This window comes from Setaria viridis, chromosome 2 (genome assembly GCF_005286985.2).
Source record: "Setaria viridis chromosome 2, Setaria_viridis_v4.0, whole genome shotgun sequence".
NCBI lineage: Eukaryota > Viridiplantae > Streptophyta > Magnoliopsida > Poales > Poaceae > Setaria > Setaria viridis.
Window position 1 is genome coordinate 36,803,340 of NC_048264.2, and position 12,409 is coordinate 36,815,748.

The 12,409-nt window shown below is 47.9% G+C and overlaps 2 protein-coding genes across 3 annotated transcripts; both read left to right on the top strand.

Annotated features, from left to right (window-relative positions):
* Nucleotides 1-2,692: 2,692 nt before the first annotated feature.
* Nucleotides 2,693-5,517, top strand: LOC117843301 (uncharacterized). 2 transcript variants are annotated; one of them, XM_072291500.1, is made up of 5 exons: nucleotides 2,693-2,944; nucleotides 3,094-3,263; nucleotides 4,391-4,466; nucleotides 4,885-4,952; nucleotides 5,031-5,517. In XM_072291500.1, exons 1-5 carry the CDS (start codon nucleotides 2,776-2,778, stop codon nucleotides 5,151-5,153), a joined length of 606 nt encoding a protein of 201 aa, XP_072147601.1. In that variant the 5' UTR covers nucleotides 2,693-2,775; the 3' UTR covers nucleotides 5,154-5,517. The 2 variants fall into 2 exon arrangements, with proteins under 2 accessions (XP_072147601.1, XP_072147600.1); XM_072291499.1 differs by having other exon boundaries at nucleotides 2,695-2,944; nucleotides 4,882-4,952.
* Nucleotides 5,518-8,653: 3,136 nt separating this feature from the next.
* On the top strand, nucleotides 8,654-12,371 carry LOC117843300 (subtilisin-like protease SBT3.6). The gene is made up of 11 exons (XM_034723870.2): nucleotides 8,654-9,069; nucleotides 9,171-9,265; nucleotides 9,353-9,450; nucleotides 9,581-9,736; nucleotides 9,835-9,946; nucleotides 10,063-10,606; nucleotides 10,703-10,800; nucleotides 10,875-11,114; nucleotides 11,213-11,327; nucleotides 11,412-11,616; nucleotides 11,682-12,371. Exons 1-11 carry the CDS (start codon nucleotides 8,995-8,997, stop codon nucleotides 12,248-12,250), a joined length of 2,307 nt encoding a protein of 768 aa, XP_034579761.1. The 5' UTR covers nucleotides 8,654-8,994; the 3' UTR covers nucleotides 12,251-12,371.
* Nucleotides 12,372-12,409: the final 38 nt, after the last annotated feature.

The window sequence follows — 12,409 nt, forward strand, 5'->3', positions numbered from 1 at the left end:
CAACTATAGCCTACCCTAACTTTTTGGGACTGAAAGGCTTTGTTGTTGTTGATGATGATGATATAACTTGAATTAGAAATTTATTTTATACCATCGATCCAAATAATACTGACTTAGCATCGACACGTGACTCATTGCATTAGCCATCGACGTAACTGTTGAAACAGAACTTCACGTGTTGGTGTACAAATCAGAACATATTGTTTCGCTGTTGAGGCAACTTTTAGAAAATTTGAATGCTTTAAAGGTAATCACCAACTATTATCATTGTTGTTTTTGGTTGAGAAAATTTTTCTCTAGATTAATGAGCCATAATGTCTGTGATGGCACACGTTAAAAACACAATAGTAATGAATAGACCTGAGCAAACCTCGGTCGGGCCGGCAAAAAGCCTGGTTTCTTTGGGTCCAAAATCTCCACCCAAGTCCGCCCATTAACTCCACTAGGCAAACAAAATCGGGCCCAATTTGGGCTGGGTTTGGGTTGGGCCACCCATCATTTTCTAGTGCAAATTTAATTCATTTTATTATTCAGCTCGGGCCTAAGCCCGCCCATTTTTTGGGTCATGAAAATCAACACCACGACCGGCCCTAAATGGATGTCGGGTCGGTATTAGCCTGTCGGGCTTGGGCTGGGCTGGACCTATTTTGCTCAGGTCTATTGTGATCTGAAATGGATATGTTTTATGATGCCACCTTTCCTTTCTTTTTTGAAACTTTTTTCACTTAATCGAAATCATGCTTACGAAAAATGAGTCCAATTCTGGTAGGAAATAGAGCTGGGTCTTTTTACGTTATGAAAATAATAAACTCAAAGTTTGACTGGAAATACCAAATTTTCAACTTAAAATCCAACGGTGTATATTCTTCTCTTTTTTTGATTAACGTGGAAATCTCTCGGCGTGACTTCTTTATTTCCTAACGATGTATATTCAATATTTGTCTTTAAATACATTTAATCCTCAATTATGGTGTAACAAACACTCACTTCTATTTTAGCCTAGTGGTCGATTGGATCTGTCCCGCTTGACGGAGCTCTTGGCACGTTACCTATTATTGTGTTATTTAAGGGTGCTTCTCGATCGGCCTGTATTGTGTAGCTTCATGGCTAGTCTTAGCTTCATGGCTAGTCTTTTTTTTTTTCAAATTACGTACTCATATACACGTACGCACACTCGCCCCTACGAACACACGCACGCAACCCTATCTCTATGAGCACCTCCGAAAGATTGAGCCGACAAATCCTCGAGATTGACTAAGTCACCACTGGCGAGATGCACTAGTACCGAGTCGAAACTTACCAGCTGAGCTACGCTCAGTTTGCACTTAATGGCTAGTTTGACTTTGCATACGATTAAATATTATTTTTATTTCTCCCTTCACGGTAATAGTGCTTGACGCAATGCTGATGCTTGCCGTGTTGCTAGCTGCGATGCTAAATACATAGCAGTCTCACTTTTTTTAAACTCTCCAAGGGATCCACGTTTCTTTATTTGACTTTCAACGATAGAGTTCTAATCCGATACTTACATGTTAGTAAACCGTGTATTTCTCAATTTTGCTATTTAGTAATTGTATTTTGCATAGTACTTATTTTGGTTCTTTGGATTAGTTTGCACTATTAGATCTTCATAAAATCCAACGGTGTATATTCTTCTCTTTTTTAGATTAGTGTGGTAATTTCTAGGTCCTCTCGGCGAACGTGGTGCATAATAATTATGTTGGATCTTTGGATTAATTTGCACCATTAGATCTTCATAAAATCCAACGATGTATATTCTTCTCTGTTTTAGATTAACGTGGTGCCTTCTTTTAACACTATTATATTAAGATAATAGATTTGCCTCCAACTCCAATCCGGCGATCCCTCCACGGAATCTATGATTTGTGTATGAAGAAGTTGTGGTGTGGATCAAAATTCTTTTTATTATTTTGATTTTCGAGCTGTGGTGAATCAGAATTCAACAACACCTGAGCAGCAGAGAACGTGTAATGGCTGGACAGGCACAAGTCAAGCACAATGGAATGCTGCTGCAATAAGCAAAATAAAATACTAAAAAACACACATGGATCGTAACTTCCATGAGCTTTGTATTGCAACAAACAGAAAGCACTGCTACAACAAATTTGAAATGGATGAGAACCAGAGGTGCAACAGGTAAAATGAACCACTCAAAAAATAAACCACACGTGTTGCAGCAATGATAAAAGCACGAAATATTACATAGGGCTGAAACATTCGTAAACAAGATATTTGATGCAACAATGGATATTCTCCACAACATTTAGGGATGCAGCAAATCCTTCTCTGTCCTCCTCCCTTTTTGTTGCTAGTTCTGTTCCTTGCTTGGATGGATTTTTCTATTCAGTGCATCATTGAAACTTGGCCCACTTAATGGGCTTGGAGGATCTTTCGGGTGGATCTGTGCTTGGAGGATTAATGGGCTTACGTGGCCACGGCAGAGATCGTGCCTTGTGAAGGCCCGACCTGGCACAAATACCCTTCCTGTGCCGAGCTCAGTCAGAGTTTGGCACGTCGGCCCGCACGGACGGCAGACAGCCCAATCATTCACAATGGGCCGTAATGGGCCCCTCCTACGCCAGCCCGATTCGGATCCGTCGGCTACCTTTCTTTCCTGAGCGCAAGCGAGGAACCCAAGTCGTGAAGGCGAGCGGTCCCACATGGCAGCCAGCGCGGATTTCCCATTGGACAGCTAATTTCGTCGTCACGGTCTCACGGAGGTAGGAGAGGAGGGTGGGGAACAGATCGACAGATATGGGTGAGGCATCGCCGGAGTCCGGCGCCGCGGCGGCCGGAGGTGCCGCTGGTCCGGCGCCGCCGCGAAAAGGGAAGTCTTGCAAGGGCTGCCTCTACTACTCGTCGGTGCTCAAGTCCCGCGGCTACAACCCCATCTGTGTCGGGATCCCCCGCTCCATCCCCCAAGGTCACAAAATCTAACCCGATGCGCCTCGAATCTGCAATCTATAGACCCATACTCGCTACCCAATCCACAAAGTTGCCTCCTTTTGGATGCTAATTTAGTGACGCCTGATCCGAAGATCTCACGAGGCTATTGATGATTTGGTGTGTTAGTTCCGAACTACGTGGTGGATGAGCCTAAGGAAGAGGCGATGTCTCAGGGGCATGATCTGAGGCAGTTCAGGTACGGGTGCGCGGGTTACTCCATGTACGTGGACAACAGGGACAGCAGAGGTGGCGAGAGCGAGGGCAAGACGTTGTTGCCGTATTGCCGGGGGCTTGAGGTTAGTTTTTCTCTCTTGTTTACAGTCTGAAGCTCTGAAATTAGCTATTTATGTTATGTTTTTTTTCAATGGCCCGATGCAGCTGCCGGCATCAGTATTTGATCTGTTTCTGTTAATTTTCGTGTATAGAAACATACCACAGCATATGTAGTTAGTGAATATGACATAATAAGGCTTACCAAATTTCTTCATACTTTTGATTTTGTAGATACTCATAGCCAATGTGTATTTTTCTGCATCCTTCTTTTTCATGCAAGCTCTGAAATTAGCTATTTATGTTTTTTCCCCAATGGTCCGATGCAGCTGCTGAGCTGCCGGCATGTGTATCTGATCTGTTTCTGTTAATTTTCATGTATAGAAACATACCACAGCATATGTAGTTAGTGATTATAACATAATAAGGCTCACCAAATTTCTTCATACTTTTGATTTAGTAGATACTCATCAGGCTAGCCAATGTGTATTTTTCTGCATCATTCTTTTCATGCAAGCTTTGTCATTTTCCCGATATATATCTCAAGTAGGAATAGAATTTATAGCTTGTAAAAGATATGTGAGCACTAAGTCCCCATTAACTGCATCGTGCCAATTAACTGTTGCCATTAGAGTTGCTTTTCTACTTGCATACATGACGAGGAGAATTGTCTTTTTACCTGATAATTTCATTTCGTTGTAGTGGATGTTGTTGCTTGTCCTTTTTCACGCCGCTGCTCACATTTGATTTATAGTGGTTTTTTTCTTCCTACCACCAGCAATCATATCAGACATGAGGAAATCCGAATCTTGACCTAACCCTGTAACTTGTAATGTGATCTCACTTTTGACTGCTTTGATTCCCAATCTCCCTGAAAAGATTCTTCTGTATACTCTCATGGATACATACGGGCATCAGCCCATATGACTCTTGTGAATCCTTGTGGCTCAATCCCACTGGATATCAATGAATGGTAGCTCTCTGTCAAACTCTGTTCTGGAGTATGCAGTGCTCTCTGAACAATGAATTAACTTTCTGCCTCCCAATAGTATACTTTACTTTTATGATTGCTATTAGGCTATGCTTATGTACATTTATCTAGTTGTGGAAGTTCTGTGCATGGTCCTAATAGAAGTGAGAAATGTACCTGCAGCTATTGGTGGACAGCAGATTGGTCGAGAAACAACCGTCAACTGCACAACAAGCTCCAGCACATGTTTCAAAGGATGGTATGTGGAGTTTTTTCTTTATGTTATATCCAGTCGTCAATTCTCATCTAACTTCATCCCTGGTAGCCTGATGCTAAAGTTGGAACTGATTGTGATCCACCAAACACATTAGTTGGGAGTTGGGACATGGACATACTTTAGAACCACAGCCAACTGCAGTGCTGTATTCAAAACCCAATATACATATGTGACCCTTTCATTTCTTTTGAATAAAATTACAGGGCATGAGCTGGTAGGATTCATGCTAAACTATTATGCCATATTGTTATTATGTTTAATCAAATTGATCTGTCATCTAGAAAGTTTGATTTGTCCTGTCTCTTTGTTTTATTGATATCAGCAAAACATATCTGCCATTGATCATTTGTAGCTATCGAACTTAATCCTAGTAATGCATTCATGTTTCTTTTCGCAGCAGCTACCACCCGCTCTCACCAGGAGGGACAACAGAGACCCGCGCACTTGGCGAGACAGGAATTCTTGGGAAGGAAAGCTACATTCTACATCTCACTCTTCTTGGTCCCCACTTTGTTAAATTGACTTGCTGATGAATAAGGATGGTGCAGGTTTAAGAGGAGTGCCGGACTGGTCGCTTCAGGTGTGGCCAAGAATCTAAACAAAACGGCCAATTATATCAAGGAAAATATCCAGGACATATTTTACCCTGATCGCCGCCCACCGAAATAGTAGCCGTGCTGATGGTCATCCGTGCACAGGTTGAGAGCTGGAGAAAAATGTTTCATGATGCAAACACTACAAAAGGCCTACCTGACAGATCATAATTTTACCATCCCAGTGAGAAGCAGCTCCAGTTTCATTGATAAGAAAGAAATGGTGCCTTGCTGGGACACCAAATTTCCTTTCTGTACCTGCATGACTTTGTAGTAGCCCGATGGTGTACATGCAAATAACTTCTGTTTGGATGACGTGAAAATGGAATTTCGGGTGTACTGATGAATAATGTCAACCGGTCACAATGGAACTCAATGGGGCAAGTTTCATTCTTCTACTGTTAACAGGAAGGCCATGGTATGTGCTATTGTTCACTTCAGCTGTTGAGTGTCATTTTTTTTTTTTTTGCCACATTCAGAATCGCATCTCATTTTCAGAGTTGCAAAAGGTACGTCGTTCCGTATTTCGGTCTATACTGAATCTGTCCGCGTGCACTTTTTTACTCCTTGTAGATACGCATACCGCATACGCCCCCGCGCACCTTTTCACTCGGATCTGGCATCTCATCTCTGCTCAGCTGCTAGTCTAGTTGAATGCGTTCAGAGTTGAACGGTCGTCTGCGCTGCCACCTGCCAGTGCCAGAACCAGAAGCCCAGAACCCACGCGCACGCACATGCTCTCCGGTCACTGTACCTCCCTCCTTCAGAGCTCATCATCTCACAGGCGCGGAGTGAGACCGGTTGCAGCTGCACCGGATCTGGTCCTTGTTTACTCCAATTGACCACCGGCCACGGCTCAAGCCTGAAGCAACTAGTGTCCAGTGCGACGGGTCCGTGTGGTCGTCCTCGTCGGGGCGGGGCGATTCAAACTTGGGCCGGCAAGCCCGGGGGCAACGGCCGACGGGAAACGGGCGCACGGCGCCAGGCGGGGAGCCTGCCCTGCCCTGACATCGCGTCACATCACATCAGTCGCATGAAATATCCGTGCCCAGTAAAAGTCCCACCTACTAGTGGCACCTGCCTGCCACAGCCTTCTCGCCCCGCCCGGTCGCCCCTCACGCTCCTGCTCCTGCTCCTCCCGTAGTCCCGTTCCTCGGCCACGGCTCAAACGCCGTGCTCCGGACGTGGCTCGGCCATTGCCCGGCGTTCTGGATCTCTGAATTCTGTGCAGGAAAAATATTATACTACGAATACGAACTGCTGGGTGCAGGGTGCTGACTGGTGCGTTCATGCTACGCTGAAGCTGGCCTCTGAGGATGAGCATTGACCTGAAGCTGGCCATGCACACCGTATCCTTTCAAACTTGTGCTGCCACTCTGTACTTGAGGCTGCAAACACAAAAGAAAAAAGGAGGAAATATCCCAAATGATTTGCTCAAAAGGTGCCAATTATTTGGCCTTTGTCAGTCGGCACTCGAGCTGCAGCCAGAGCCAGGCGCCAAGGAAAGCTGCCGGTCTTCCAAATTGTGAGGCGGCCGCCGGCCGGTGATCTCATGATTCTCATCTCATCCGCTCCCCCCAGTTCCTGGCGGCAGCCCCCTGCCCTCCTGCGGCTGCGGCGCACTGCCGGGCCACGCTCCTCCTGGCTGCCACCCATCAGCGCTTGGCAAAGGCATGGCATCACGAGTTCACAGACCCGACGCCATTAAAGGGACCTGCGGTTTTGAACATTCAAAAGGGGGGCAAGATCTAGCGGCGAGTGCTGCTGTAAAGTTCAAAAGGAGAAAGCATCAGAGCAGGGCTCGGTCATCATCTAAAGGATAGTTTGGCAGGACTCCAGCTCCTCCGAAAACAGCTTCGGCTCTAGCTCCTCGGCTGGAGTGGTTTCTTCGGCTCTAGCTCTTTTTGGAAAACCGTTCGGCAAAACGGCTCTTCCATATAGTTTAAAATGATTAGATAAGATGAAATACCCATAATACCTTTTCATTTTTCTTTTCTTTTTTTTCTTTACTTCTTATTTATTTTCCTTCTTTTCTCCTTCTATTTTCTTTTCCTATTTCTTTTCTCTCCTCCTATTCCTTTTCCTTTTCCTATTTCTTTTCTCTCCTTCTCTCTTCCCTATCCTCCCACGCCGACCTCCCATTCTTCTCTCTCTTCCCTATCCTCCCACTACCGATCCACTCACCGCCGCCGGAGCTCTCCTGCTGTCGCCGACGGCCGCCCCCCACCGCCTCCGCCCCCCGCCTCCCACTTCATCCCGGCCGTCACTATCTCCGTCCCCACCTCCCGGTCGTCTCCGCCCCCACCGTCGCCGTCGGCCGCCGCCTGCCTGTGGCCCCTCCCCCCGAGGGCAACGGTGGGCAACGACAAGAGGAGCCGGAGGAGCCACTATTTTTGACTCCTCCTCGGCAGTAAAAAAAAGGCTCCGGCTCCGTGGATGCTTCGCTCGCGGAGCCATTTCGTACGTTGCACTTTGGTAGGGCTCCAGCAGAAACCGCGGCCGGAGCCGGAGCTAGAGCCCTACCAAACACGCCCTAAAAGAGAAACCAAAGCTGCCGGGTATGGACTTGAAACCAAAGCACCACCCAAACTGATGAGTGATGACAGCATCAGGACATGAAAAGAGGTGCCCACTGATGATGAAGTCCACGCGTAGGTCAACTGGGTTGTCTCTTCAGTGCGTCTGTGTTATTTTCTACTTAATCCGTAGTTACCAGATGTGTTAGTGAAGATCCAAGTGGTGCGTTGGAATGTTCCTTCTTGAAAATGTATCTTAAGAGCCAGTGGTCTTGACAAGGAGATTGTTGTATTGTTTAGTTAACCTCTGTTCATCCAGATCCTGATCCTCTGCGGTAATGCAGATGCAAGCAGTGCTTTGTGCCTGCATGAACAGCAAGCCTGCATGAAAGGCCATCATACGGCTGTACAAGTTTATCTGATTGGATCTTCAGAAAAGGATCATTAAGCTCTCTGGCAGGCTTGCCTAATTATCCACTGGATCTTTTTTCTTTACATGAAAATAAAGAGTACGCCAGTCTTTAGACCGCCTGTTTGGAGGGTCGTGTTTCTTCCAAGGCAAAGCTAGAGAAGCGCTAAACGAGGAGGCAATGATCACACGTGTGGTCCGAGGCTCACGAAGCAACGATCCTACAACCCGTCCATGTGTCGAGAGATTCCATGGCCTTGTCGGGCACATCCCGTCTTCGGGCCGGGAAGCAAGATCCCCAAAACACCCAACCCTAAACCAAACTTACAAGGAAGATAACCAAGGCACTCAACCCTCACCAAAGCACTGTAACATTTTAACAAACGTGCCGGCGAGCCTACCGCAACGCATGCTTTCTTGTAATTTCCCTCCCCCCACCCATCACGAAGATCCGGAGAGAAAGCAACACGAGATGGCACCGAAATCCCTCCACCACCCAAGCGAGGAAGCATGGGGGAGCAGAGCACTCGGCGTTCCGGCAACGAGCACGACGCGTTCGGCCGAACGCCACACCACACCAGGGGCGCGCACGCAGAACACACAGCGGCCTGTGGCTGGCAGATAGGACGCACAGTCACTGAGCGAGCATCTCCATTAAAGAAACCGAGGCCAAGGAGCACGTCGTGGCGTCAGGAAAGGAGGGGAGAACAAAGCGTAAACAAACCAATCCGCGCCGCAACAGTACGGTGGTAGTAAGCACGGGATTTGAATCCAATCCAGCCAGGCAGCCGAGACCTGAGAAAAGCCTCTCCTTGTTCCTGTAGACTGCTGTAGTGCGAGCGAGGAGGCGGCCACGGCCCACGGCCGGCCACCCACACACCAACCCCTCTACCTCCTCCCTTTCAAACCACTCCACTCCGGCTCCGGTACCCGTCTGCGTCAGCTTCGTCTTGCTTTCATCCGCCTGCGAGCTGGTAACGCAGCGGCCAGACATGGCCGCCCTGCTCGGCTTCTTCGTCCTGCTGCTGCTGCTGTTGCTTCATTTCGGCCCCTCTGCCTGCAGCAATGTGAGTGAGCCCGAATGGCGTCCTCCTCGTGGTTCGGCTTCCCGATCCATCATGGGCGGTTCTTGCCTTGACACAGTTTCGTTGCCTTGGCGTCGCTGCAGGTGTACATTGTGTACATGGGGGAGAGGAGCCCGGAGCTGCAGCCGGCGCTGGTCCGGGACTCGCACCACGGCATGCTCGCCGCCGTCCTCGGCAGGTGAGTGAGCCCACCATTCATCGGCCTCATTCTGAGCTTCGCCTATGGATTAGCTGCAATATATCCTCATGGCGGCGAGCTTTGCAGCGAGCCGGCGGCCAAGGACGCCATCCTCTACAGCTACCGGCACGGCTTCTCCGGGTTCGCCGCCGTGCTCACGGACAGGCAGGCGGCGCAGCTCGCCGGTGAGCTCACATTTTCACTGACCTCGTCTTCTGCTCAGACCTTCGGCTTCCCTATGTGATGCTGACGAAGCCCCTGCTGCTTTCTTGTGTCTTTTAATTTGGCGGCTCCGATTAAATTGCTGTGTTGAAGATTGGCCTGGAGTCGTGCGAGTGGTGCGGAATCGTGTCCTCGACCTGCACACCACCAGGAGCTGGGATTTCATGCGACTGAAACCGTCGCCATCGGGTGGAATCCTCTCGGAGAGTAGATTTGGGGAGGATTCCATTATCGGCGTGCTAGATACTGGTGAGATTATTGTCTCTCCATTTTCTGTGGTAGCATTGGGATTAGGACTGGCATTGCACCGGTAAGATTGAGGCGTCCTGTTGGTCTGCACTTTTCAGGGATATGGCCAGAGTCGGCCAGTTTTAGAGACGACGGCATCGGCGAGGTTCCACGGCGGTGGAAAGGGCGGTGCATAGCCGGAGACAGATTCAATGCTTCTAACTGCAACAGGTTGGCCTGCACTTAATTTTCACCTTACTGCAATACTGCTTGCCTGTAAGAGATTTTGTCCCTGCTTGAATTCTACTGGTTGTCCTGGTAGTGACTTCAAATTCATGATAGGATAGGAAAATAATAGGCGCAAAATGGTACATCAAAGGGTACGAAGCTGAGTATGGCAAGATGAACACAACCGACATCTATGAGTTTATGTCCGCGAGAGATGCTGTCGGGCATGGCACACACACGGCATCCACTGCTGCTGGTGCTCTGGTAGCGAATGCGAACTTCAGGGGCCTTGCCAGTGGTGTTGCAAGGGGAGGGGCACCGAACGCTAGGCTGGCCGTTTACAAAGTGTGCTGGGCCACCGGAGATTGCACTTCTGCAGATATACTTGCTGCTTTTGACGATGCTATACATGACCGCGTCGATGTGCTTTCAGTGTCCCTGGGTCAAGCGCCACCCCTCCCTGCTTATGTTGATGATGTCTTGTCCATTGGATCCTTCCATGCTGTTGCAAAAGGGATTGTTGTGGTCTGCTCTGCAGGAAACTCTGGGCCTTATTCAGAGACCGTGATCAACTCGGCACCCTGGATTGTGACTGTTGCTGCTGGCACACTTGACAGGACTTTCCTCACAAAGATCACCCTTGGAAACAATAGCACCTATGTGGTAAGAGTTTCATCTGAATTTTGGGTTGAGACTTGAGGTTGTAATGCAAGCACATGATATGCCAGTATTTGTGCCTCACATTCTGATGTTATGCAGGGTCAAACATTGTACTCTGGAAAGCATCCTGCCAAAAGTATGCGTGTAGTCTATGCTGAAGATATTGCATCCAATAATGCAGATGATACAGATGCAAGGTAAGCTTTATCGTCCTCAGTCTCATCTGATAATTCTTTGAATTCATCTTCCATATTGGCTGATGTCTTTGCAGAAGCTGCACTGCAGGATCTCTGAATTCTACACTAGTGAAAGGAAATGTGGTGCTTTGCTTCCAAACAAGAGCACAGAGATCAGCATCAGTAGCAGTAGAGACTGTCAAGAAAGCTCGTGGCGTTGGAGTCATCTTCGCCCAGTTCTTAACCAAGGATATCGCATCTTCATTCGACATTCCCTGTGTTCAAGTAGACTATCAAGTTGGAACAGCTATACTTGCATACACTACTAGCATGAGGTATCCAAACATTGACCTATATATTTCAACAGTTGTAATAATCTAGCAACATGCTGTTATTGATGGCAAATTTCAAATAATTTCTTTTTTGTACACAGGAACCCAACAGTTCAGTTTAGCTCAGCAAAAACAATTCTTGGAGAACTGATAGGCCCAGAAGTTGCATATTTCTCATCTCGGGGTCCAAGTTCTCTGTCCCCCTCTGTTCTGAAGGTAAAACATCTCCTCCAACTGATCAAAATTCATCCTTAGTGCCTGTCCTAGTTGGTTGAGAAAACTCTGCACCTTCTTCTGCAGCCAGACATCGCCGCCCCAGGTGTCAACATTTTGGCCGCATGGACACCTGCTGCTGCCATATCATCCGCCATTGGATCTGTGAACTTCAAGATTGATTCAGGAACCTCGATGTCCTGCCCACACATTTCGGGCGTGGCTGCTCTTCTCAAATCAATGCATCCTAATTGGAGTCCTGCTGCAGTAAAATCAGCACTTGTCACAACAGGTAATGCTTCATCTGCTTCCCTAATCAAAGATGTTTTTGACCCTTACCAAGTCAATACCTTGCAGCCAATATCCATGACAATTATGGATTTGAAATTGTATCTGAGGCGGCACCCTACAATCAGGCAAACCCATTTGATTATGGAGGTGGTCATGTGAATCCAAATAGGGCTGCACACCCCGGCCTTGTGTATGACATGGGAACATCTGACTATGTGCGCTTCCTTTGCTCCATGGGCTACAACAGCTCGGCCATCAGCTCCATGACTCAACAGCATGCAACATGTCAGCACACACCGAAGACGCAACTGAACCTGAATCTGCCATCCATCACCATTCCCGAACTGAGGGGCAAGCTTACAGTGTCAAGAACAGTCACCAATGTTGGCTCAGTCATGTCAAAGTACAGAGCTCACGTGGAACCTCCGCCAGGGGTGGATGTGGCCATCAGCCCCTCACTCCTGACCTTCAACTCGACTGTGAGAAGGTTAACGTTCAAGGTGACGTTCCAGGCCAAACTGAAGGTGCAAGGGAGGTACACCTTCGGTAGCCTGACATGGGAGGATGGCGCCCACACGGTGAGGATCCCTCTTGTGGTTCGGACGATGATCAGCAAGTTCTACGTCGATGCATAAGCTAGTGTGCGTGCGTGTGTGTTACCATTCGACCACCACTGGTGATGGTGAGACGAACAAGATGTAACCTGCTAATTTCTCCCGATCCTAATGGCATTGGTGATTGGTTGGGGTTCCTGCTTGACTAGAATTCAGCTACTGATTGAGATGAATAAATCA